The sequence below is a fragment of the Punica granatum genome, chromosome 4 (assembly GCF_007655135.1).
Source record: "Punica granatum isolate Tunisia-2019 chromosome 4, ASM765513v2, whole genome shotgun sequence".
NCBI classification, from domain to species: domain Eukaryota; kingdom Viridiplantae; phylum Streptophyta; class Magnoliopsida; order Myrtales; family Lythraceae; genus Punica; species Punica granatum.
The window spans coordinates 32,295,044-32,321,082 of record NC_045130.1 but is presented as its reverse complement, the minus strand read 5'-3'; the positions used below and the strand labels follow the sequence as shown (position 1 = coordinate 32,321,082).

The following is a 26,039-nucleotide window of genomic DNA, read 5'->3' as shown; positions in this document are numbered from 1 at the left end:
GTAGATAGACGAGACCCACTAATTTTGAACTTCTCTGAGTGAATATAAGGAAAAAAGAAAATGAATGGACAAGAACTCATTTTACAAAAGTGTCCGTCCACTAAAAAAATCAATAGTCGAATTATAACGGCAAGAACAGGGAAGGATACGAGGATCGAAATGACGAAAAAAACAAAGGGAAAAAGTGGCAAAAGCGCCATTTTTTCTAATGAAAAACATCATCTTATTACCTTATTTTTATATTATTTTGTTTTATTTACATAAGAGAGGCATATGAATCTACTATAAAAAAAAATTTAAAAGCTTATGCAGTAGATTTTATATTCGATATTTGGTGAGACTATTCCGTTTTCCTTAATTAGTAATCAAGAGTTTAATTTCATCGTACTAAACGCACGAGTCTCTCTTTGTAATAATAATAAAAAAATAGTAAGTAAAAAGTGATTTAATTTCAAATCTTTTGATTATCAAGCATTAAGTACACGGTCGATTGAATAGCTATAAATCTATCAATCCGGAATAATTTACCGACTGCAATTGGACCAAGTGCAACTAATTGCTCCAAGTCTCCTCACAATCTGAGTAAGAGCTATAGTAAATTAACGATTTCGTCCGCTCCGATTAAAAACCTTTCCCTTGTTACAGTACAACTTACAATCTAATTTGAAGAATTTTTACTACCGAAAGAGGAAAAATATACATACATATACATTATATATATATATATATATTCTCTAATAGGCCACTAATGGGCCGGCATCGTCGAACTAGCCCACTAATGGGCCGGCGTTGCACGTCCTCGAGCCGGAGGTGCTAAATCGTCTTATTGTTCCTGAGATTCTCAGTTGTCCTCTCCGATCTCAGGTACTCTCTCCCTCTCTCTCTCTCTCTCTCTCTCAGAGACGGAGCGGAGGGTTATGCGGCTGTCCGATGCTCTGCTGCTTTATGATTTGATTTGCGTTTGCTGATCAGAATATTTCCGTAATTGCTCTTCCCGCGCCGTTGAGCAGAGCGGCGAAGATGAAGCACGCGAAGCAGAGGCGTCATCGCAAGGTCGTGACGTTCTACACGGCATGTCACGGCTTCAGGAAACCGTTCAAGGTGCTGTGTGATGGCACCTTCCTGCACAACCTCGCGGCCCATCGCGTCGCTCCCCCTGACAAGGCCATCTCCAACGTTCTCGCCGCCCCTGTCAAGCTTTTCACGACCAGGTCCCCCATCCGCTCTTCCTACTACCAAAGTAGGCATGAGATTGTCTCGTATGAATTGGTCAGTGTGATTCCATAAGCTTGATGAATGAAATTTCAGGAGCTATAGAATGATAGTGCTTGTCGGTGGTTAACTTCCGAAAAACCTATTCTTATGTTGATGGAGTTGATGATGCCGCTAAATGGGCTTGAAATCCTCGCCGGATATTGTATTATCGGCGTTTCCACGATAGTGTGGCAGCATTTGCTATTGATTCTTCTGTTTGGAACTTCTTTGGCTGCATTGTACTTTCTCTTCAATAATATCTTTGTTGTTGATGATCATAGATGTGTTCTTGATGAGCTCAAGAGACTTGGAAAATCCCACTCCAAAACACTTGCTGCAGCACGTGATTTTGCAGTTGCGAGGTTAGTGTCTATGTCGCAAGCCAAACTCCCCCCCCCGGCGCTTTTTTTCATGTGATTAGGATGTACTAATGTTAGCCCTGAAGAAGGTGGTCCTAAGATTACTCCCTGTATAAATCAGTAAGGTGACGTAGTGCGTAGTAATCACGGCTCTCACTTGGCTCGTACGAAAAAATTGAGTGGCTAAAATTAGATTCATATCTCCTTTTCCATCTTCCAGTTAGAAACTTCCCGTAATGTTGTCAAAGAATTGTTGTGTGATAGGCTCACTTGGGATTTTACTGTTTAGGTGTGATCATGAGGGCAAGACCAAAGCTGATACCTGCATCTTGGAGGCTGGAAAGGAAAATAATCATGAACACTTTTTTGTGGTTACTCAGGACGCTGATCTTCGAAAAAAGCTTCAGGAGGTCGGTCATTACATGCTACTGAACTTAAATGTCTTTGGCAAGTGATATTGCTTCATTCACGTGGCATAGTGATCTTTTTGATCCTTTTATAATTACAACCATGGCTTGTCTTTCGTTATTATTGCAGGATGAGAATCCCTTTTCTATTAGATTCTTATCTGAATGTATCCGTATGGAAAATTTTGCTTTTCATGTTCTGAAGTTGCACTTGAACCCTTTCATAATTTAGTCACACTGCATCTTGCTATTTTCTCGTGATTTATTGTGTTCTTGAGCAATTTATAACTTCAGTGTTCATGATTATTCTGTTCTAGATACCTGGCGTTCCTGTAATGTTTTGGCCTGAGAAATGCTCTGTTTCTGGAGAAACCATCTTCTGTTCAGAGAAAATTTGTGAAAGATTCTGAGGAAAAGCGCTTGCATATAACTGAGGAGGAGCGGAAAAGGTTGGAAAAGAAAACGGGTGTAATTTTGGCATCCCAGGAGCCGAACCACTCTGTCGAAGAAGAAGATCTTGGTGGTCATCTGAACAGACATACAGCAGCAGGCAAAGTGTCACAAGCTGCTAGGAAAGGACTTGGTGTGAAGGATAAGCCCCAGTTCAAGAGAGAGAGCAAAGGTTCTTATTCTCGGAGTCCCTGATGCAGGAGTGGGAAGCGGATAAAGGTCATGCGAGAAGTAGAAGTAGGAAGAGGAAGAGACCGCACAAAAGCAAAAAGCCTCTGTTGAATGGATAACTGAGGTTTTTTTACAGGACGCAGAAGACAATAGAGAGAGCAATTTTTTGCCTACGTTGATTCTAGAGTCATTTTTTGCCCTGCAGTTAGTGATGTATGTGTATTACTCATCTTATTCTATTAACATTAATGATGAGAACTGAGCTTCATGATGGAAAATTTACGGCGATGTGCGGTTCTCCAATTAGGGATTGGCAATCGTATATTTTAACGATTGAATGGAACATTACTATTGCAAGGACAACGTTGGATTAGGTTGGAATTTTCAAGACATGAAATTGGATTGAGTTTGACTACTTGGATTTGGGCAGGCACTCAGCCTTCCTTGCTTGGTAGTTTACACGTGAAAGGGTACCTCAACTGCCAATTTCTATTTCTTATTAGGTGTGTCCTCGTCTTCAACAAATTAGATAAATGAAATAAATAATTTTCATTTGATGGAAAAACTTTATGTAGTTTCAGACCATCCCATCGAATCTGGAAAATGGGATGAGAGGGAAAGTTTCTAGACTAGAGGAGCTTCCCGCGTACGTTTATTTTTTTCTTCTCTCTCCATGTGCTAAGAATAAGTAGAAAATCAGAAAGGATGCAATAGATTTCATATTTGATATTTGGTGAGACTACTCCATTTTTCTTCATATTCGATATTTGGTGAGCTTCTCTTTGTAATAATAATTAAAAAATAGTAAGTAAAAATTGATTTAATTTCAAATCTTTTGATTATCAAGCATTAAGTACACGGTCAATTGAATAGCTATAAATCTAGCAATTCGGAATAATTTACCGACTGCAATTGGACCAAGTGCAACTAATTGCTCCACGTCTCCTCACAAGCTGAGTAAGAGCTATAGTAAATTAACGGTTCCGTCCGCTCCGATTTAAAAGCTTTCCCTAGTTACAGTAAAACTTACAATCTAAATTGAAGAATTTTTACTACCGAAGGAGGAAAAATATACATACATATCTATAATTTTGAAGTATTTCTCTAATAGGCCACTAATGGGCCGGCATTAATGTAAGAGAGTAAACCTTTATTAATTTTAATTTATAATTAAAACTCAATAAATTAAAGTAAATTTCTTTTATGTAAAATTGAAAAGTTATTTTACATGATTTAACAACGTTGAATTCTTAAGTTATTCAGGTAGCTTTAATATCAATTTACTTCATAAATGATTAATGAATGAAAAATATGAAATAATAAAAACATTAAATATAAGTAAAAGTTATGAAAAATATCAAATCTTACCTGAAGAAAATAATTTCACCCGTAAAATATAAGAATGCTAAACAATTATTTACACTCTAGAAAATAGCATGCCTGGGGGATTGAATTAGTACTAAATATTAAGAGATAATACTATAGATTAGAAAATTTTCATTTGTACATTATAATATATATGTATATATTCTATTAGTATTTTTCATAATTCATATATATGCAATTAACAAATACTGCTTATATATGCTTATCCTAATATTTTAAATATTAATCAATATGTATTGTATTGTGCAATTTCCTTTATTTTAATAAATTGGGTTAAGCCCCGTAGTTCACGCCAAAAAAAGTATTAATCAATATGTACCTTGTACATTCACTATTTTCAATTTATTAAAACAATATTTCTCTCGAAAGAACCATTATTTATTAAAAATTGCAAATGAAACTAAGTCTATTATATATATATATATATATGTGTGTGTGAAAAAGGCTCCCGCGAACGAGAGCCCTCCGTTCATTCAACGAGGGTTTACTGTTGGAATTCCTCTCAACTCGTGGTGCAACGTCCTTTCTTGTCCCCTGTTCATTTATCATATTTCCGATACCAAGAACAATAATTAGAGCAATAAAAGAAACAAGAAAAAATAAATTGTTTATAGAATTAAAAACTTAAAAAGAAATTATTTATTTCCAATGCTTCTAAATTAATGAGACCGAGAGAGGAGGTTGATGAGAGGTGTACATATACATACGTACATCAAAATTCACATAATAATCGTACATCGAAAAATTCGCGAAGTAATCTATAATGGTTTTCCAATATATATATATATATATATAATTCACATTAAAAATTCATTGAAAAGTTTATATAAAAAGTTCAAATGCGAGGGCCACACGAGTAGTTATGTATATAAAAGCAGACAAGTAGAGTTCATAGAGTCATACTGGTTTTCCTCATGTTTGATCGATGCTCTTTTTGTGAGACGTTGTTGTCGCTTCTCGATGGAATTCATGTCCTGTTACTTTTTGATCAGTGTTTGTTGGCTAGAAAGATCGTGCCTTTCTTCAATTTGATGATTGTATTTCCATACTACTGATTATGTTTGATTGACTACTCCGGTGGTTTCCGTTGGTGGAGTGGGACCAACTCCACTCTCTTCGCCTCCCCCACACCCGACCTTCTCTCTGCCCTAGCTCAACTAGATCCGATTTAGGTCTGCTCTTGATTCAATTGACCCCAGCCACATCCTTGATCCTTCTGACCCCGTTCTTGATCCAATGTGAGTCCTAGGGATATAGGGACTTGAACCCTCACGATTTTCAAAGTCGTACAGTATTGTCGTAGTCGAAACGGCGGATTCCCCGCCTTAGATGACGTCCCCAAAGGGTGAGCAGCTGCCAAAAACCTTCTTTGTGCCGATTTCACGTATTCGGTGAGTCGCTGCCAGCAAATTTCTTTGTGTTGATTCCATAAATTTAGAATTTGTGTTGATTTCGTAGATTTTGAATTGGTGCTGATTCCAAAATTTTTTAATAGAATTGGACTAGAGCTGAGTTGTGTGGGATTAAGGTCTCAGTCTCATTTCTTCATCATTCTGCAGATTTTCTTTTAGCATTCCGTCGTTAGGTTTCCGATTTGGATCCGTCTTGAAGTTTCTCTCTCTTGCTTGCATGTATTGTATCTGTTTCTAGAAAATTGATTTTTGAGTTCATCCTGCAGATTTTGTTTTGCATTGCGTAATCAACTTTCTCCACTTGCTGGGATCTACTCTACACTCCTTCCGAGTCAGGTTGGTTAAGTCTGTAATGAAGAAGGATACAGGGCAAGATCTGGATAGATGTATCACGGAGAAGGAAGTAGAAGAAGCCGTTGATCTCATGAACAAGTTACCTGAGAGAAATAAGAAATTTATTGAAAAGAAGCTTGACAAAATCAAAAGAGAAATGAAACTATTTGAAACCGAAGCAGTGGTTAGCAATTACAAGGAATATGTAGAGGACGAGGAAGAAGATTACTTATGGTGGTTCAATCATGTGGACATTCACTGTCTTTTCTACTATGACTGAAACTACTAACCCGATCTTTAAAAGCAAAGAAAAAATGAACATGAATACTCTGTACTGTTCAAAAGTTGTAAACCCTGTGCATTTGAAGTGCCTGCTAGGGGTGTAAATGAGCTGAGCAGAGCCCGAATATATTAGGCTCGAGCTCGGCTCGTATATTAGTTCCCGAGCTCGGGCTCGAGTCGAAGCTCGCGTGCGCGAGCCTAACTTTTCGAGCTTGGGCTCAGCTAATTGTATTTAATGAAGGCTCGACTTGGCTCGTATAGGCTTGTCATGCCAGCAAAACTCGACTCGTATGAGGCTCATGAGCTCGAGCTTGTATAGGCTCGTGAGCTCAAGCTCGTATAGGCTCGTGAACTTGAGCTCGCATGGACTTGGATTGAACTATCGTAATAACTTGAGCTGGAACCATAGCCATATCATGTCATTGCTTTCAGAGATCCAGGTGACTACAAAAACCTTTGTTACATAATTCAAGTTCACAGGGGGGATGCTGGGAAATGGCCATGCTTCTGTAGTTGCTTGCCCTCCAAAGGTAAAAGTATTTATCTTTTCCATCACATTTTTGAGAGAAGGATAGTTGGGTAATGGAGGAGAGCGAAAAACCAATAATTATGGTATGGTTTCTTAATTCATTATCATGGAACACCACTTATATGTGAATGCTTGTGAAGCAAAATTTCTCTCTGTACAGTGCATTACATCTTGGAGTTCAGTAGGGAAAGAAATTGAGCCACATGAGTCAGTCAATGCTGGTGATTGTCGTGCCTCTATCTCAAGGCATCAGTTGAAGATTTTCTTTTCCGTGCATATTGAGAACTAAGATATTTGTTTCCGTTTTGGCTCCTTAATAATATGACTAATGATTGTCCCTTTCAGGATGGTTTTTGAGAAACCAAAGCAAATGGGTTTGGGGTAACTATTATTAGTCAGGGGAAACTTCAGCTTCTTGTGGACCAAACACTGGAGGAAGTGGAAGAACAAATCACGGAAATTGGAAGCAATATATACCATGATGCGGTTGGGAATTGGTGTATGCCTTAAAGGCAATTTGTCATCAATTCTGTATTATGACATTTATTTCATTATAATACGAGACATTTTGTTATTGTGTGGGTTGCGTTAAATATTAATTTTACACAATCACGTCCTTGGAATGGTAGGTTCAATAGGCATCAAGTGTGACTTGATTATGAGATCCTATCAATGATGAACACTATTCCAAAATGTCCCTAGTCAAAGTATTATCGTTAATTAGGACGGCGGTAATGCAGTTATACTAGTGTGGGTATTGATTGATGACCAAGTATCATATGTCATGGATGTAGAGACATCGAGTCATACCGCAGGTATACATTAGGAATAATGTGTATTGGATGATCCACTATGAGACTGCTACATTGTAAAATATGGATCTTGGACCACTATGAAAATATGATTTTCTGAATCAATGTTTGAGGGTCATTGATTTGATAAAAATAGTGGGAGCAATATTTAACAAAGTCCTCGTTAAATATTATAATGTCATAATACTTATTATGTGTATTTCTATGGTAGTTTCCATGGCAATGAACTAGTAGTGCCTTTTGTTTGTTATCAGTCCTTGAGAAGGAAAAACTGACAGAGAATAATTTCCTGAATTGGTACCGAAACTTAAGAATTGTTCTCACTAAGGAGAAAAAATATATGTCTTGGAACAACCTCTTCTTGTGCCACCGCTAACAATGCCACCCGACCTGAGAGAGATACTTATAAGAAGCATCAAGATGATGCCGTAAATGTCGGATGTCTCATGCTGGCCACTTTTAGCACTCTATTTTGACCCACCAGTTCAAGTAAGGCGCGTTAGAAGCAATCCAAGCCACGACTTGAGCATCCGGACATAGCGAGGCTCAATAGACTATCGGGTTACTATTCATCTTCGAGTCAACAACAACAAACAGAAGGCGTAGGCGCTCAACTGCATTTTTCCAACTTGTTTCTTTGTTTTTTGGTTTGGAACTTGATCCTAAGTAGTAGTGCTATGTGTAAGCTTTCTATAACAACTAAGAACACGAGATTCAGAGGTCTAAGCAATGAGAACGAATGCTCCAAATCGACTTGGAGACAAGAGTAGTGAAAAAAAGGGAGAGACTAGAGGGACCTTTTTTTATGTACAGAATTGATGTTGACAAAGACTAAAATAATGTGATCAAAAAGTGACCAAATTAATGTGACGAAGCGGAATGACTAAATTGATGTGACCAAGGACCAAATTGATGTAACTAAGGACGAAATAGATGTGCTCAAGGAATAAATTGATGTGACTAGAGACGAAATTGATGTGACATGGGACAAAATTGATGTGACCCGAGATCGAATTAATGTAACATTTTTCTTAGGGACCCAATTGATGCAACTTGCATAAGTTAGGGAGGAAATTGATCGTTTACTCGTCCTAGGGTATATGATAGAAAAATCCTTACAATTATTCTCAGCGATGTCTGGTAACTTGAAAATCTATTGAAGATTCTTTTCATTGTCAATGTGATCTAACGGTTGAAAAAAAATAACCACGGTGATTTTTTTTGCAACAAACCATGGTAGCATCACTCATGCTACAAACAATATTCTTCTCAGAACAGGTAACTATATAATATTTACAATATACTCAAAGATTTTGGTTTGGTCTAATATCGACTCGACTTCGGCTCGTTCACGGACAAGACCGGGTGTTGTCGAGAAGAAGCGTGGTCAAAAATATGGGAATTCAAAGATAAAGGGGTAGATATATATATTTTTTTAAATTGAGATACGTATACGGTCTGGATCTTGCCAAATCCGATCCAACGGCTGAAATTAAAATAATCACGGTGGTTGCCTGTTGCAAACAACTGTGGTAGAATCTCCCTCTCATAATAGATAACTATATAATACTTACAATATACTCAAAGTATTGATCAAGTTAAACGTTGATTTATTTTTTCGATTACAATGGGACCCATGAACTTACTATAATGAAATAGAAATATCTTAATAGCTAATAAATGGTACTAATAGTCCCAACCCAACCACAAGTATCGAACCTAGCTATAAGCTCTTGGTTATCATGCAAGAGTTTAGGCCATTACGCTAGAACCTCTTTAATAATATTACATTGATTTAATTTCCAGTCATTACAAATAGTAAATAAAAATATTATATTTAAATTACCAATATTTCCTCTACCGTGCTAAGTTTTTCGGTGAACCCTCTATCATACTAGGGAATATTATTCTATCCTACTCCTGGAAAATGATAATTTGCTATGAGCCGTTAAAATTGCTATAACTCAAAATTAACACATAAGCTATCTCCTTTTCTATCAAGTTGGATAAGTTAATAATTATTAGTTTTCACCAGGATTTATATAAAGATCTTGGAGGCAAAATCAACTAATAAAATATCTTAGAGGGGGCAATTTACATTTTTAAGGAGGCAAATTTCTAAAATTTGATCATTTTTATATATAATAATTTTATGATTATCATTGCCTTACGATTTCTGTAAACAATTATCTACTAGACCACCTGGTTAGACCAGTTTTGGTGACTGGCTGATTCATGGGCTTCGAGGAGAATGGTCAGGCCCACAGAGTTACTGTGTGTCCTGAGGCCCATTACAAGTTCAGGCTATGGGCATATTGGAGGACCACACTTCTTTTGGGGCCAATGGTAATGGTCGGGTACACTTCTAGAAAAATGCATAATAATAACTACATCAAAATAGAAAATTCCAAACTATTATAAGTGATTAATATGATCTTATTTTAGTATTACGTATGTTTCTTAAATTACAGAGATGAAAAAAATATTTGAATAAGTTTTTTGAGATAATAATCCATTTATTTTGACTAAGTCATTCATCTTACGCACCCAACTAAATTCTTATACTCGATGCATGCACTATCTTCTGGCCTTCTTCATAAGTTGAATGGGCATCTCCATAGAGTGAACTAGATAATCCTGCTTAATCCTCCTTTTGGATAATGGGGGCACTTATGACTATATATCCACTACAACAAAAACGATCCATGATGATGTTACGGAGGGACTATGGTGACGAGTTATTGGTATTGCAGACTTTTGATGAAGCAGTTGGTGACACAAACGCCTGCGTCGCCATTGTTGGTGTCGTCTATTGATTGGCAATGCCTAAACTGTGGTGTCATCAAAGAACTACCTGTAGTGACGAGCTTTGCTCGTCGGCAAAAGTCATGGTAAGGGTGACGGCCATTGATCGTTACCATGTCATACTTTAAAGTGACGAGCATCCTCGTCTCCATGGTGACACCATAAATTGACATAAATGACGCTTACCACTCGTCTCGATTGATACCTTACGAGGTGACACGATGTTACTTTTTATTTTTTTCGTGAATTAAATAAATAAAAAAATACATGTGTAATTGGCCAGCCGACACACCCGGCCCAAGGCTGCCTGTCCCAGTGCTGGGACCTCTCACCCAAAGTGGGCTCACCATGCTCCCACACTCCTTTAATCCTCCTGAATGCCCTTCTAGGGGATGCGAACCATGCATTCCCCGTTGGAAGACCACCTTCTTACCACCACATCATCTCTCTTTCTTTGTGTTTTCTCCATACAATTAATTATATTTATTATACATACCGAAGTATTAAAATTTTAAATTAATATCCATTTTTTTCTTTATCAGCAAAAAATATTTAATTATGATTACTTATATTTATACTTTTTTTTAATACTATATATCTCACTTATCTTTCTTTTATTAGTGTTATATTACTTGTTATTTCTACAAAACACTTTTAATATAAAAAGTAGTATTCATTTTTCACTTTGATAATTTTTGAAACACTTTCGACAAACCCGGTCCTATTTATATTGAAAATCACAACTAAGCATGGTAACTTAATAACTTTATCAATATTTTGATGCATTTAATATTGCACTTCTTTTATATGAGAAATCTTAGGTGATGCAAAGAACATTTCATGTACAAAAACTGTTGCATCACCATAAACCTTGATTTTAGGTTCTTCGAGATTTGAATTAACGTCGCATCACCATAAACTTGCTCTTTGATGATACGAATATTTTGCGTCACCTAAAGTATGAATTTAAGGAGACACAAACTTAGATATCGTCACATTTATTACGTCTATGTCGACAATCACTTCCATGTTGTCATTGTAACCTTGGTTCTATGGTGATGCCATGTCATCGCTTCACCAAAAATAGATTTTATGGAGATGTCACCAATTGAGTGTCTCCCTATACATGGTTCTACTTTGACAACATTTTGTTGTGTCACTTTTATTATGCCTAAGGCGACGACCCCTACCCTGATGTCACTGTAAGGTTCTATGGTGACACAACCTCATCGCATCACCTAAGTAGATTCTATGGAGACGCCACTAAGTAAGCATCCCCATAGACTTGGTTCTATAATGATGCCTGTTTGTCATGTCACCCAAGAAGATGCTACGGAGACGCCACTAAATAAGCGTCACCATATACTTGGTGCTATAGTGATGCATGCTTGTCGCGTAGCCATAGTAGGACCTTTAGCGACGTCATTAAATTAGCGTCTCTATAACCTTTTTCGCTAGATCTATGGTGACGATTGACCGCTACGTCTCTAGGGTTGCGTCACCGTAGATTGTTTTTGTTGTAGTGATCCTATCAATGAAAATTAAATTCAAAACTTTTTATTTTAATTCGAGAGCAAGTTTTCAGTGTACTAAATTCATTCTTTAATCCCTTTTAAAGATGACAGTTAACTTTGTAGTGGAAGGAGTAAGGGATCATTATGCGAGTGGCTGAATTGTCCTAATTGATGAAGGTATATTGAGCTGCCGTCAAGGCTTCATTTTTGGAGGGAAAAGAGACAAGAAAAAGATGGGAGGTCTCAAATCGACTAGCCTCTCTAGAGCTTTTGCCCGCACGAAAAACATGCCTATTTTGATTGCCCAACGGACATTCACAACCGAGCAAATAGCCTATTCACCAAAAAAAAAAAAAAAGAAGAAGGAAAAACTGAGCAAATAGCCTCGTGACTGAAAAGTCGAGCAAATGTATGGCTCCAACATGATTGATAAGGGTAGATGCACTTCATTCATTAATTTATGCACGTGTCTCTTGAGACAGACAATTAAGGGTAGATGCCTATTTGTTGTTTCAGCTTTTATGACATACATACAAGTACTAGATGTGAATATATACATGTGTATATATATATATAAAGAGAGAGTTCATTTAGTCTCTCGAGACAGACAATTATACAGACTTAGTATATGTTTGTTTAGATTAATTTTAACTCTTGAAAATTTACTTAAATATTGAGAACCTAAGATCACGTGAAAGTTGTTTGGTGGGATAGAACTAAACATATTTTTTTGTAGTTCTCTACTTTTTTAGAACATTTTCCTAAAAAATTGAAAAATTCTCAAAAGTATAACATTTTAATCTCTTAACTTCTCCCAGCGGTATATTTTAGAAGTCCTCTTGGAATATCTTTATCATAAATTAAAATAGCTATATATATAATATATATTTATGTACACTAGATTTTTACCCGTGCACTAGAATGTTTATCTTTAGCAATATTTTTAAAAATTTGACATCACAATTGAAAAGTTTATTAAGTGATATATTTTCTTAAATTGAAGTAGTTGAAATGCTAATGTACATAATAACCAATTAAGGACAATTGAAAGTGAAATATAATATCATACTGGAATGAACAAAAACTATTGCTAAAAAAACACATAGCATCTTGCTGAATATCGAACTCTTAATAATTCTCATAGATGACATTAATGCATTCTATTACCCAAAAAAAAGGGAAAAAGACAAAAACCCCCCTTATGCTTTGGGGTTGGGACAAATCACACCGTGTTCTTTCATTTGGGACAAATCGCACCCTGTTCTTTGCTCCGTCAGACATAAGGGGTTACGACATCAAATTATTTTTCATTTTCAGTCCTCAATCTTTAGCCTTTTAATCATTTTGATTCTAAATCTTTTTCTTTTATCATTCCTATCCTAAAATTTCTATTTTATTTCATTTTAGTCCTAAACGAAAATCGAAAGGGCAGGAGGGGTCGGGGTATGATTGTCGATCAAACTGTATGATTGTCAATCAAACTGGTCTCTAAGTCTACTAAATTTTCCATTTATGAACATGATAAGGAGCCATGAAGCTTTTAATTTTTCCAGGTTGGTCATAAGCAGATCGTTCAATCTGGCCTAGTGAATCCACAGTGCGTGATAAAATATGACTTAGCCCAATTGCTGAACCTTGGAAGAGAAAATGAAATACACAAGCAGAATCCTGGAGAAAATGAAGGATACCATAATGTGGTGAGGTTGGAGTAGAGTATGCTCGACTTAGTGAACAGACTATTCATGACCATCAATCCTATTTCTCCAAGGAAGCCCCATCTTTTTCGGATCTCCCAGCATCCGTCAGGTCCGTTCTAAAATTCCTCTTAATAGGCCAGTTTCAGCTAAATGGAGTCCAAAATAGAGCAAGATAAAATTTGTAATTTCTTCTTTCGTTTCCATATAGGAATGCCTTTGGGAAACCTATAGAGAGGAGCTGCAAAAGATCGCAATCCAAATCTTGAGATTGCTTGCAATATGTCATGGACATTGACACGGATCTGATAATGGTTGTAGAAGAGAATGCCCACGATGAGGATGACATACCACTTGCTTGGCCCTCAGCCTGAGCAGGTCTTTGGATTGAGCCCACACTATGATGCAACAGCCATCATGATACTCCACCAAATGAATGGCACGGATGGCCTCCATATTAAGAGGAACTGTGCGCAGCTCCCCGTCAATATCCTGCCTCATGCATTTGTTGTGAATGTCGGACCCATGGTGGCTGACTTTAAACAGTCTCCGATAATTCCTCAAATCTAAACTTTGAAAACGTGCCACGAAATCAATTTCAACAGCTTGACGTACTCTCATATATGGCTATACATTTGAAATACATCAATCGGTCGTGGTTATAATCTATTGATTTTATTCATTAGAAACTAATCCTTCAAATTTGGAATCTCAGATCTCGAGCAATGGGATCTCCCATAGCATCGAGCCCTGGGCGATGGGAACACTGAGAAGGAAAGGATCTGCCGTTCCAATGTTCTTCAACCCCAAGCTGGAGGCAGGGTTTGGGCCGGCAGCTTCATTTGTCAACCCTGAAATTCCAGACCTCTTCAGGAGGATTACAATGGGAGAGTACGTTAAAGGGTTTTTCTCCCAGTCGATGGATGGAAGTCGTATTTAGGTCGACGTCTGAGGAAGACCAGCAACGACAAAGCCAAGGGAACTTGCTGGTATCCCTAGACCGTAAATAAGAATAATATTCATTCTGACGTTCACTATAAGCTGTTATCACTTATGTCCATAACATCTTATAACCAGCATCTGGTGTGGTTTCTAATATAATTTGTGGTACTGAAAGGACTGACATGGTGTGATTGTCACTTAATCGATCTCTGAATCTAATAAAATTACCATTTATGAACATGGGATCCAAGAAGCGGATCATCTGAGTAACCTTGTGAAATATGGCTTAGCCCTAGAAGATTGAACTGTCAGTGCCTTCCGAAAACAAATGTCTACTTAACCATCAAGTCAGACCTTCCAATTCAGGGGCTTGAACGAGAGTAATCAGGCTCACGGAGCCAGGGTTATAGCGTGGAAGGCACGCTGCAAGTGCTTGCCTTTGGCATTATAATTACTGGACTATATAGGTTGACAACTTCTTCCCCTCTATAGGTTGGCTATACACCTCTCACTCTATGGATCAATAAATTGTGCCTTCCCTCAAAAGAATCTATGATATGCATTCATTTATTTATACTAAATTTTGTACTTAAAAGAAACGAAAAAAGTAAGTAGCTTTTTTTTTTGGGCGAATGAATTATATATGGCTTGTTTTTTCGGCGTATACTCTGCTATTTAGAAGCTCAATTGACTTTAGCTAATCCAGTTCGAGCTAAGTCGACCCATTTAAGGATAGAACTCTCCCAATTATAAATTTTCTCCATTCACAAGACTTGAACTTGATATTTTATTTAAATGGAACAAATGTCGAATCATTTGAATTAACTCATGTCAGTAAGTATATATGGTTGTTTAGATGATGGAAAACTTGTTCATGTTTATATTAAAAAACCTCGCAATACAGTAGTTAATTAATAGAATAGATTAGCTGGAATTGACAAAAGTTAATTAATAGAATAGATTAGCTGGAATTGACAAACGTGAATCTCAATGTTTATTTGTTTATGCAACCAAATCAAGAAATGGGATCATATGACTAGAAGATATTGGGGTGAGTCGTCATCCGATATAAATATGAAGAGTTTAATAAGCAAGGGACCATCGATAGGAATATATATATATATATATATATATATGTGAAAACAAAGTGCGATCCGAATTCTAACACAATCACATCATAAAAAATAAGAAATAGAACTCTTTCACTTTACCATATCATCACTTATGTATTGAGGGAATTTATTATCATTAATTATGCAGTAGAATATATATATATATATATATTATTTACATATAGCCCAATATAGTACTTATTATATACATTAGCTGCTATTTAGGAAATTCTTTATATTGTAGCAACCGAATTGCCGCTCATATATATTATAGCAAAATATAGAGTTGGAAAATAATAAACAAAGATTTATAACATTTATAGAGTTTTCCTATATAATATTATTTTTTGGTTAACTAACATTATTTTTCATAATTATCGAATAATATATATATTTTCAAATATAGATAAATGAGAATTTTTATTAGTTTAATTTGAAATAGTATTAGTAATAAAAAGAAACAATTATATAAAAGTCAATCAAGAATTGAATGTGTGGCAAAGTAGATAAAAAGAAAAGGAATGAAGAGATAATATGCCGCACCAAATATAGATTGCATATTTTTATAAAAGAAAAGATTTCATATATATATATATAGTTCCCGCCCCAAATTAAATTTATATAAATTACAATGGTTAGATTAAATATATATAGATTAAATATATTAAATTTATAGCTATTGTTTTATGATAATTCAACATTGATGTATATATATAGGCTTCCTGCCCTGCCGAGTATCTTTTAAAGTAGAACAATATTTTATAACATCTTTTTTTGCTCTTCTTTACAAAATTTTTCTTTTACATGGTTAAATTTTGATTTGTTAAATGAATTTTTGATTTGTAAAGTGGAAATTGATTATTTCAATATTGATTGTTTTCGTAGGATCTCTATTCAATTCCATTATGGGGGTCACTTCAGAAATAGTAAGACTTTTATGATTTCTATGCCTTATATATTTATTTTTTTGTTGTTATTTCATAATTTAATGAAAATCGTTTCTCCATAAACTTCGAGTTCGATAGCTATATTTGATTAATATTATTCTTTGGTTGAGTTTTGATTAATAAAATGAATCTTTCAAAGCAAATTTCTAACTAATCGCTTCGATATTGATTGTTCAAGTAATCTTCTCCAAATTTTTCTTTTTCTTAGTTGAAATTTGATTTGTTGAATGGATTTTTTAATGCAAATTCGAAATTTATTATTCGATATCGATTGTTTTGACATGATCTCTATTCGAGTTCCATTATAAATGTTGCTTCAATAATTGTAAGGCTTTTTAAAATTTACATACTTTGGATATTTCTTTTTTATTCTTATTTCATAATTTAATGAAAATATTTTTATCCTAAACTTCGAGTTCAGTAGTTTTATTTATTTATTCTTATTCATTGATTGAAGTTTGATTCGTAGAATAAATTTTTTAAATGCAAAATTTTCAAACTAATTGTTATGGGTATCGCTTTAGTAATTTAAAATTTTCAATTTTTCTTTTTGTTAATATTTTATAATTCAATTGACATCTTTCTTTCATAAACTTTTGATTCAATATTTTAATTTATTATTTATTTTTACAAACTTTGATTTGAGTACTCATAACAACGATACTAAATTAATTTCTATATAGTTTTAGATTCTTATCCATCAATTCCTAATTTTACATAAAGCTGAATGGTTTACATATATACATATACATACATATATATATATATATATATATCAAATTTTACATTATTTAACGATACGAATAAATATTTTATAATTGGATATTTTAATTTTAATTTTTTTTAATAATCTTCTGCGTAACGTTCAGGTCTTCATCTATTTAATATTCTACTACTAGGAAAGGCGAATTTTCATCAATTTTAGCTGCCATTTAAGATTATTTTGAAATAAAAAGACAAATAATGGGTTTACCAGCAAGCAAATGTATTTGCCCCATAATAAACGTGCTTATTTTGGCTGCATTACCCCGAGAAAGCTGAAAGCATATAAGTTTGACCGACTCATATATCTCTGTCTGGATCAAGGGAAATAAAGGTACGTTTTTCTCGAAACAAACGTATCAGGAAAGTCAAGCAAACGTGCTTTGAAAGGAGTAGATAAAGTTGGAAACTTACCGTATGAAAATATGCTCGTGCTATGTTGCAGGTTTCATAAAATTGTATAAAATAAATGGCCCTACAACTACAAAATTTGTAAATCCAATAATCAACAATCAATATCAAGATTTTAATTGCTAATAGTTCATCTAGGACCAAGATTTTAAGATTTGTCTTAGTTATCAAATTTAGATAAATATTATTGGAAAGAAGTACATTTTTTTACAAATCTATGTTTCTGGTAAATGTCTAGAGGTTTAAATTTATGCCACATTCAAAGTTGAGTTACATCGCAATTCCTTTTTTGCAAAAAATTTTGGAAATCAGTACGATTATGTTGACTTCTACTTTCTTTTTGTTTGTAATAAGCTTTTCATCGAAAGACAACTTAAATATCATTCGATACTTATCCAGTATATATCAGTCGGCATAAAAAACAAAATAAAAGGACTTAATCACGTTGTAAAAATATGTCTTTCTTTTAGTCGTGCGTGAAATGTATTTTGGTGCAAACTACTTAAAATAGTCGTGCGTGAAATGTATTTTGGTGCAAACTACTTAAAATAGAGAAGTCAACGTTAAAAAAAATAGTCATCTAAATTTAAGAAATAAAAATCAATTACAAATAAAAGAAAATTAGATGAAGTGAAAAAAAAAAATTAAGTGGGACCCAGAGTAGGGGAATCTATCTCCACCTGCCATCAGCAGTCGTCATGGTATAGATTTAATTTATTCAAGTACTTGCACGATACATATATGTACTAGACGATCGAACAGACAATTAAAAATTTGTTGTCTTGGTCTAGAACAAGGATGTTGGATTTAATTGAATGAAAATTCTAACATCACTTCGACTTAAGTGATATATTTTGTATATTAGTTTAGGCGTTTAATATTTCAATTCATATTTTTAGTACTTTTACTATTTGTGATAAATTATACCAAATACTAGATATTTAAATTAAAATACTAAACATTTGAATTGAAATTAAAAATAATAAATATTTGTACTAATTATGAGTACTGAAAATACTAAATATTTAAACTGAAATACTAAATACTTGAATTGTAAATACTAATACAAGTTACCGTGACTTCGATTAGTGCTAAAAAGACCATTCAGATACAAATAGCTTGTGAACTACAGTATGTTACACTAGACATTTCTCGAATCTTATTACCGTATCTGTGATATTATCTTACTATGCTCTCATTGACTTTACTATTTTACTATTCTGTTAATTTTTCTTGAGTTTCGGCCCTTTTGGACTAAACTCTCAGATCCGTTCTTCGGCTCAATAATGTTTGGATAGACGTGCGTAACCAATACTTTGCAGACGAACTTCTTAACTGTATATTTTGCACCGAATAATGAAAATCAAGTTGTGGCCTCGTCCTTATTTATCAAAGACGTATGGCAAATTTCCTGTTATATAGTTAGCTTTTCTTTCTTTTCCGTATATGTAATGGTATCCAGAAATCCAATATGTCTCGACTAATTCAATTTTAGTCGGCGCGACCCATCAAGATGGTAAAACTCTCTCAACATGGATTATCTTTATTTATAAAACTCAAACCAAGATATTATTTAATTGGAATAAGTGCCGAACTACTTAAATCAAATCATGTTGATTAGTTAACTTGTTTTAGTTTGTTAAAGAGGCTGCACAAAGCTCATCATCCAACAATACATAGCATTCGGATATATTTATATATATGATGTATATATACGTCTGGAACATTTCAACGTTTGGACCACGATACAATTGAAAATTATGCTTGTAGTTGTTCGTCATGATTTGACTAAGTATTATTTTTCATATTTGTTGCTTTCTAAAGCGTGCCAATCGATAGGTGTTGTTATTATTTATACTTATAGCATAGTAATTAGTGTACAGATCACAAAGGAATGCTTCATGAGTTGACATATATGGATAGTGGCGAAAGCGTCGTTTGACCGTCATATCTTGTTATAAGTTTATGGAAAATGACCAATAAAAAGAGTGCAGCACAGTAGTATATACTTTTATCTGATAATTTAGAGGTTGTGAATTCGATACGCAGTGAGACAACCTGTACTCTTTTATTAGCTATTAGGATTTTTATTTTATCGTACTAAGTACATTAACATCATTATATAACCGCCAATGATCAACATACTTATCTACATTCTATCTGTTTTTAGAACTAATATATACTTTCAAAATATTTTATAAAATCACGGCGTTTCATATTTTCTTCAAATCTTATTTATTATCTGTCTCTGTTAAGTTTTTCGGATAAATGATGAAATGACACGTTGAATCATGGGGCCACGATGGTAGTGAGGTGGCCGAAATATTGAACTAGCGGCACTAGTTCGACTAAGAGGGTTCACCCCCCAAAGTGTCCCTGATTGCACGCATATTTCTGCAAGTAACTAATTTGTTATACTGAAAAATGAAAAACGAAAAATAATATTAAATGAATATTAAATGTTTTTCCTAGAAAATAGAAAATTTCTCCAATTCTAGAATAGATATTTAAAACAATCCTGAAAAAGAAGGTTCTCTCGATAAATTAAAAAGTTTTTTTATGGATATCGAACAAATTAATTAAATTTTATTAATATTTCACTTACGTACCCAGGAAGGCGCCATATTGCACCTAGTCTAAGCATGTGGGCTGAGATTAACTACAATTTCCCATTTAATTTTTTTTATTTGCTTATAGCCACTTTAATTTTTGCATTATGTTTGCTGTATAGTTTTCTATAAGAATAGTTTCTTATATATTTTCAAAATAAAAAACAATTTAGTAAACAAATTGGAAAACAAGAAAACAGAATTAATTAACCGATAGCTTAACATATGAAGAACATATTCATAGTGATAAGCAACAACAATAAACAATGGGGAAGAAAAAACATATTATAAGTCGTCGCAACCAGTATCGGATGCTAATATAATCTCCATTGGAAAAAAAAGTTCATCAAATATATAGCATTTACAATGAGAAAATAATATTGCAAGCATAATTCTCTATATATAATTTTAAGTATTATTAGAAAAAGAAAAAAAAATTGACAGGACTATACGACATGCTAATTACTGCAAATATATGCATAATCAATTCTGAATAAGAACAAAAGAAATTAATAAATTATAGGTAAAAATTTTAAGAAGACTACATGAATATGCAATGCATGTGAAATGAGACAAATATTTGCAATACTCTTATGTAACTATATATATTTGTCTGATCGTCAAAGATTATGAATTTGTGAGTTCTCGCTGTTTAGAAGAAGCAAAATCGTACAGCAAAAATGTGAATTATTATTTTTTGGAACGATGATAAGATATCTCATGAGATGCATGCACAAGGCTGAACACGATAGTTAATTTAAGGATCAAGCAAAGTTTTTTTTTTTTTTGCCCCCTTTTTCCGCGTGCACCCGGTCAAGCAAGGTTATCTATAATGGACCACATGGATTACCTTTCTTAATTATTTCACGTTTTTATATGTTTTCTGTTTTCCCTTTTTCAGGTAGGAATGCCTTCTAAGTTGTTTATATTGCATTAATTTAAGCACATTTGACTATATAGATTTATTACCTATAGAAAATTCAAGATGTATAAACTGTACATGAATAACACATTTTTGGTTTTTCTTTTTTTCATAAACTTGGTTTATGGACCTATAAGAGGGGCCAAATAGAGAAGAAAAATATAAGGATATACGGAGTTTCACTAGTGAAAATTAAATTCATATGTTTTTATATTAAGGGAGGTGCCATTGCACCAAAAAACCCTTTTCCCTTGTGAATAACAAAGTAATTACTATTACCTGTATAAACAATTACATAGTTGGAGGGGTCAGAACGGTACAACCAATAAATTCTATAACACAACGCGCAAAAGATTAATGAATTAATTAAGTACTAAAACATGAAATCAATAATAATAAAAATAATAAATCACCACCAACAATTAATGGTTGTGTCAGTAGGTTATAAATACCCAATACGTCCATGGATAGTTTCATCGACAGTTAGATGATGGCCTCGCTGGATGAGAGTATTACCATTTCTCCTTCCATAGTGAGTGTTCAGGAGCTCATAAAACGGCCCTTGGGCTCCGTTCCTGAGAGTTTCATTCGTCTCGAGCAGGCCCCTCACGAGCCTCCCTTAAACTCTGATAATCTTCCATCGATTCCAACCATCGACCTAAAGAAACTATTGGAGTCATCGGACAAGAGCTTGAACGATGAACTCAAGAGGCTGCACTTCTCTTGCAAAGAGTGGGGTATGTTTCAGGTAAGTAAATCAATTCTGGAGCAAGATCTTCCTTCTATAGATTTAGATCTTGGTCAGCATATATAGGCTTCAAGCAGATTCTGTGGTGAAGCTTTATGTTGTTTTGGATTCACGTAGCCCTTGATGCAAAAGATCGATAGACATATACATTAAAAGAGGATCGATAAAACCCTATTCACCCAACTTGTCGTATGAACTGTTCTGATGATGAATACTACGTGCAGCTGGTGAACCACGGGGTCAGCTCATCATTTCTGCAAAAGCTAAGGCATGAGATCGAAGAATTCTTCAAGCTTCCTTTGGAAGAGAAGGTGAAGTACAAGCAGAATCCCGGAGAAAATGAAGGATATGGGAACGTGGTGAGGACGGAGAAGAATCTGCTCGACTGGGGCGACAGACTCCTCATGACAATCAATCCCATTTCTTTGCGGAAGCCCCATCTTTTTCCCGAGCTCCCCGCATCACTCAGGTCATCTGTAATTCCTTGTGATATAGACAACTTAAAAAACACGTGAATCAAGTCTGAAACATAACATCAATTAAGGAATATATATATATATATCGAGGAATGAAATAGGGTATCTACTCAACTGCACTAGCTATCGAACTCTTGAATTTGCTTCACTCCGCGATGAGCAAATTTTAAATAACCCTATTTCATATTGACGTGTTGAGGAAGAATCAACACGAATTTTTTAATGAAGAATAATTATGGCAATTATCCGAGTAATTAGTATCAATTCCCCTAGTTCATGCAATTTAATTGGTATTTCCCCACGTCATGTAGTGAGGTGGGATCACCCAAGAACTTCTCCTCCGCGATAGGTCTACTTGGGATTTAAACACTCGAATGGATAGATGGATATGTATGTAACTAATTACAGAAGGTTGTTTCCTTCCGTATAGGAATACCTTGGAGACCTACATAAAAGGTCTTCAAGAAATCGCCATTCAGATCCTGAGATCTCTGGCACTATGTCTGGACATCGACAAGGATCTAATAATAGATATTTTTGAAGAAGACAAGGGGCTCCAGCTTATGAAGATGTCCTACTACCCGCCCTGCTTGCAGCCTGAATTGGTTGTCGGGCTAACCCCACACTCCGACGCCACGGCAATCACAATTCTTCACCAAATCAACTGTGTAGATGGCCTCCAGATTAAGAGGAATGGTGTTTGGCTCCCTGTCAACATATTGCCTGATGTGTTCATTGTGAATATCGGGGACGTCATGGAGGTACATATGCTAGGGTTTCGACTTAGAAAGTTTCCAATTGAACTTCATCTCTGCGGTCCAATTGGGAAATGCAATAACGAATAATTGTGAGTGGTTTTTATAACACATCGACATAAATTTGTGTTTGGAATGATCCTTCAAATGTGAAACCTCAGATTTTGAGCAATGGGACTTACCGTAGCATCGAGCACCGGGCAATGGTGAACACCGAGCACGAAAGGATCACCCTGGCGCTGTTCTTCAACCCCAAGCTGGATGCAGAAGTTGGCCCGGCGGCTTCACTTATAGACCCTAATAATCCAGCATCACTCTTTAGGAGGATTACATTGGACAAGTTCGTGAAAGAGTTCTTCTCCCATAAGATGGATGGAAAGTCGCACTTAGATCGGTTGAGGCTCACCGGAGATGATGAGGTCAACGAAACTCAATGAAGGAGCCAGTATCCCATATTAATGAGTGTGTGTATATATATCTATATATATATATATGGAGAATATGTATATATATCCGTAATACAAGGATGGACACGGGATTTAGAATCAAAGGGGCATGGGGTCCTTGGAGGGGCGAATAAGAACGTGAATATAATTCTCTAAGTTAACTAGGGAGAATGAAACAACAGTAACTTTACGATATAATTGATAACATATAAATGCTAAAGCTTTGGCCCTCGGTCCATCCCTGTCCATATACATCCATATAACTAAGGTAGCATGCATCAATGTGGCTTCGTCCAAATCGTGTTATAATGTTTTATTATTATTATTTTGCTGAAGAATTCGTGATTTTATTTATAAACTAGAGGGCATCATTACAAGGAAAGCCTTCGAACCGGCGAAGGTCATCAAAATTTGCCATGAACCAGAGATGACTCAGCTCATGTGCGGGTTTATTTCCCGTTCGAGGAATCCAAGTACATACCCATTCTGAGAAAAGACTAAAAGAAACCATAATATCTAAAATAAGGTTCAAAACATCCCAATCGATTGCAGAGGACTTTAAAATCATATTAACTAAGAGCTGGGAATCACGTTGCAGCCAAACTTTGGACCATCCATGTTGCTGAGCCAATGACAAAGCCAGTGGGATTCTGTGAGCTTCGGCCTACAGTGTTGTGGTCAAAGATACGAGGGCACACCAAGCCTTAATGGTAGAGCCGCTGCTGTCTTGTGCGATCCCTGCCATGCTTGCTTTATCCGTGCTCCAAGAGGCATCTGTTTGGAGCATGATCCAATCAGTTCCAGGGAGTTCTGCAGGAACATGAGTGGCTCTTTTGCTACTGGTGCCATGCAGGTTGTGTCTTTATTGAACAGACCCATCACGACCGCTGTCTTCCCGAGCCTGTTGGAGCTTAGTAGGTCCTCCTCGGTTGTCCTCCTTGAAGGCTTTCGAGATTTGAGATAAGAACTTTGGAAGGTCAACATTGGCCATGGCGTAGATACTATCATTTCCTAGTTTCTAAAGATGATAAAGTAGTAGAGTACCATACAGGGCGAAGCAAGTAGGTTTGACATTATTCAAAAGTAATTGACTGGAAGGGGAGATTGGGAACAGGACAATATCGAGATTAGAAGAGCTAGGAAAATTATCAGAGATTAGATGCTATATTGATTCCTTCCATCCAACTCGATAAATAATGCAGCCACCAAAAAGGTGCACAGAATCATCGGAACCGGATTGAAAAAGAGGGCAATGAGCTCAGTCTTGTCTAAATCAAGGGAGGTATTACATATGAGTCTCCAAAGATGGATTTTAAGTCTCTCATGAATTTTTAAGCCCCGAAGGCTTTTTCACGGGAAGTTAGAAGTGTTGTCAAACCTATGCTTTTGATCTAGAGCATAGAAGGATTTCACCGAGTGCTCTCCGGAAGCAATAGGTGTCCATACTACCTTATCCTCGTAGTCCTCATTTGGCAAGTGAATTTTGAGAATGTTGCCAACATTGGCAGCATAAAAAAGAATGTTACCTTATCTTATCTAATACTTTAAAACGGTTCTGTCATGGAGGGAGCGAGTTGGTAGAATATATCTATATTATATATAAAAGTATGACACGTTTCTCCAATTTTTAATATTCTAAAAATTCCTCATACTCTCGTGATTTTTCATACCATCTTTTCGCCTCGTGACTTTTGGTCTTACATTTTCAATATGTATATATACTGACTCTTTCTATCATTTGCTCATTTTCGACGTTTTATTGACTCGCATCTCTCTCAACCGAGTTAGCTCTTCTCACAGGTATGGTTGTTCTATTATTATTATATAACGATTTATAGTTTCAAAACTGCGTCGCACCATATGTTCGTTTTCAAAGTATATTGTTCCAACAAGTTCATATATCCCTTGTCTTATCGCTATGACTCATGTGGTTATTTTTAAAACTTCATGTTTGCTCAATTTTTGTTAAAAAAACAGCATCCTTCATGAATTTCCATCTTTTTTTCCATATCTTTTATACGCATACTTTTGATGTGCTATGTTTGTATTACTTTTTCTCACACATTTTCAACTCTATATTCATCACTCATTCTCAACATTCGTTACCTCACATGTTCTATCATATATTGCCACAACAAAGTTAGACTTAGTACATATCTTTTAAAGTAAGACCATTTCCAAAGTGTTTATCCAACTTTTTTTCCTTTTTACCCTTGGTAAATTAATAATATTACATTTTACAATTTAGTCAAATAATACGAATACTACGAAATATCACATCTTTTAGGTAGCATGGTATCATTTTATTCGTTTTAATAGAAAAACTAACTTATACGTAATATTTATCATGACCTTTTGATTTCAATGCATTTTTTTGTACGTCTTCACTATATATTAAAACTATTTAGCATGTTCTTTCTCATAATTATTCACTCTGATGAACGCATCAAACTTGAAATAATTTCTCCGTTCAACGCTCGCTCCCCGTTTCTATTTACATT

General features: G+C 35.1%; 2 protein-coding genes, 1 long non-coding RNA gene and 1 pseudogene across 3 annotated transcripts; all 4 read left to right on the top strand.

The window, feature by feature from the left end:
• The first annotated feature begins 870 nt into the window (after positions 1-870).
• Positions 871-2,976, top strand: LOC116202334 (annotated as a pseudogene).
• A 2,025-nt stretch (positions 2,977-5,001) lies between these two features.
• Positions 5,002-7,157, top strand: LOC116205688. Its single transcript, XR_004156556.1, has 2 exons — positions 5,002-5,418; positions 5,706-7,157. It is a non-coding gene; the product is annotated as an uncharacterized LOC116205688 (long non-coding RNA).
• A 2,473-nt stretch (positions 7,158-9,630) lies between these two features.
• LOC116204331 (protein SRG1-like) lies at positions 9,631-14,541 on the top strand. Its single transcript, XM_031536420.1, has 5 exons — positions 9,631-9,741; positions 13,268-13,411; positions 13,730-13,924; positions 14,124-14,340; positions 14,486-14,541. The coding sequence occupies exons 1-5, from the start codon at positions 9,631-9,633 to the stop codon at positions 14,539-14,541; spliced, it is 723 nt and encodes a 240-aa protein (XP_031392280.1).
• Positions 14,542-21,603: 7,062 nt separating this feature from the next.
• LOC116203326 (protein SRG1-like) lies at positions 21,604-23,774 on the top strand. The gene is made up of 4 exons (XM_031535018.1): positions 21,604-21,861; positions 22,086-22,330; positions 22,768-23,098; positions 23,254-23,774. Exons 1-4 carry the CDS (start codon positions 21,604-21,606, stop codon positions 23,527-23,529), a joined length of 1,110 nt encoding a protein of 369 aa, XP_031390878.1. The 3' UTR covers positions 23,530-23,774.
• The last annotated feature ends 2,265 nt before the right edge of the window (positions 23,775-26,039 follow it).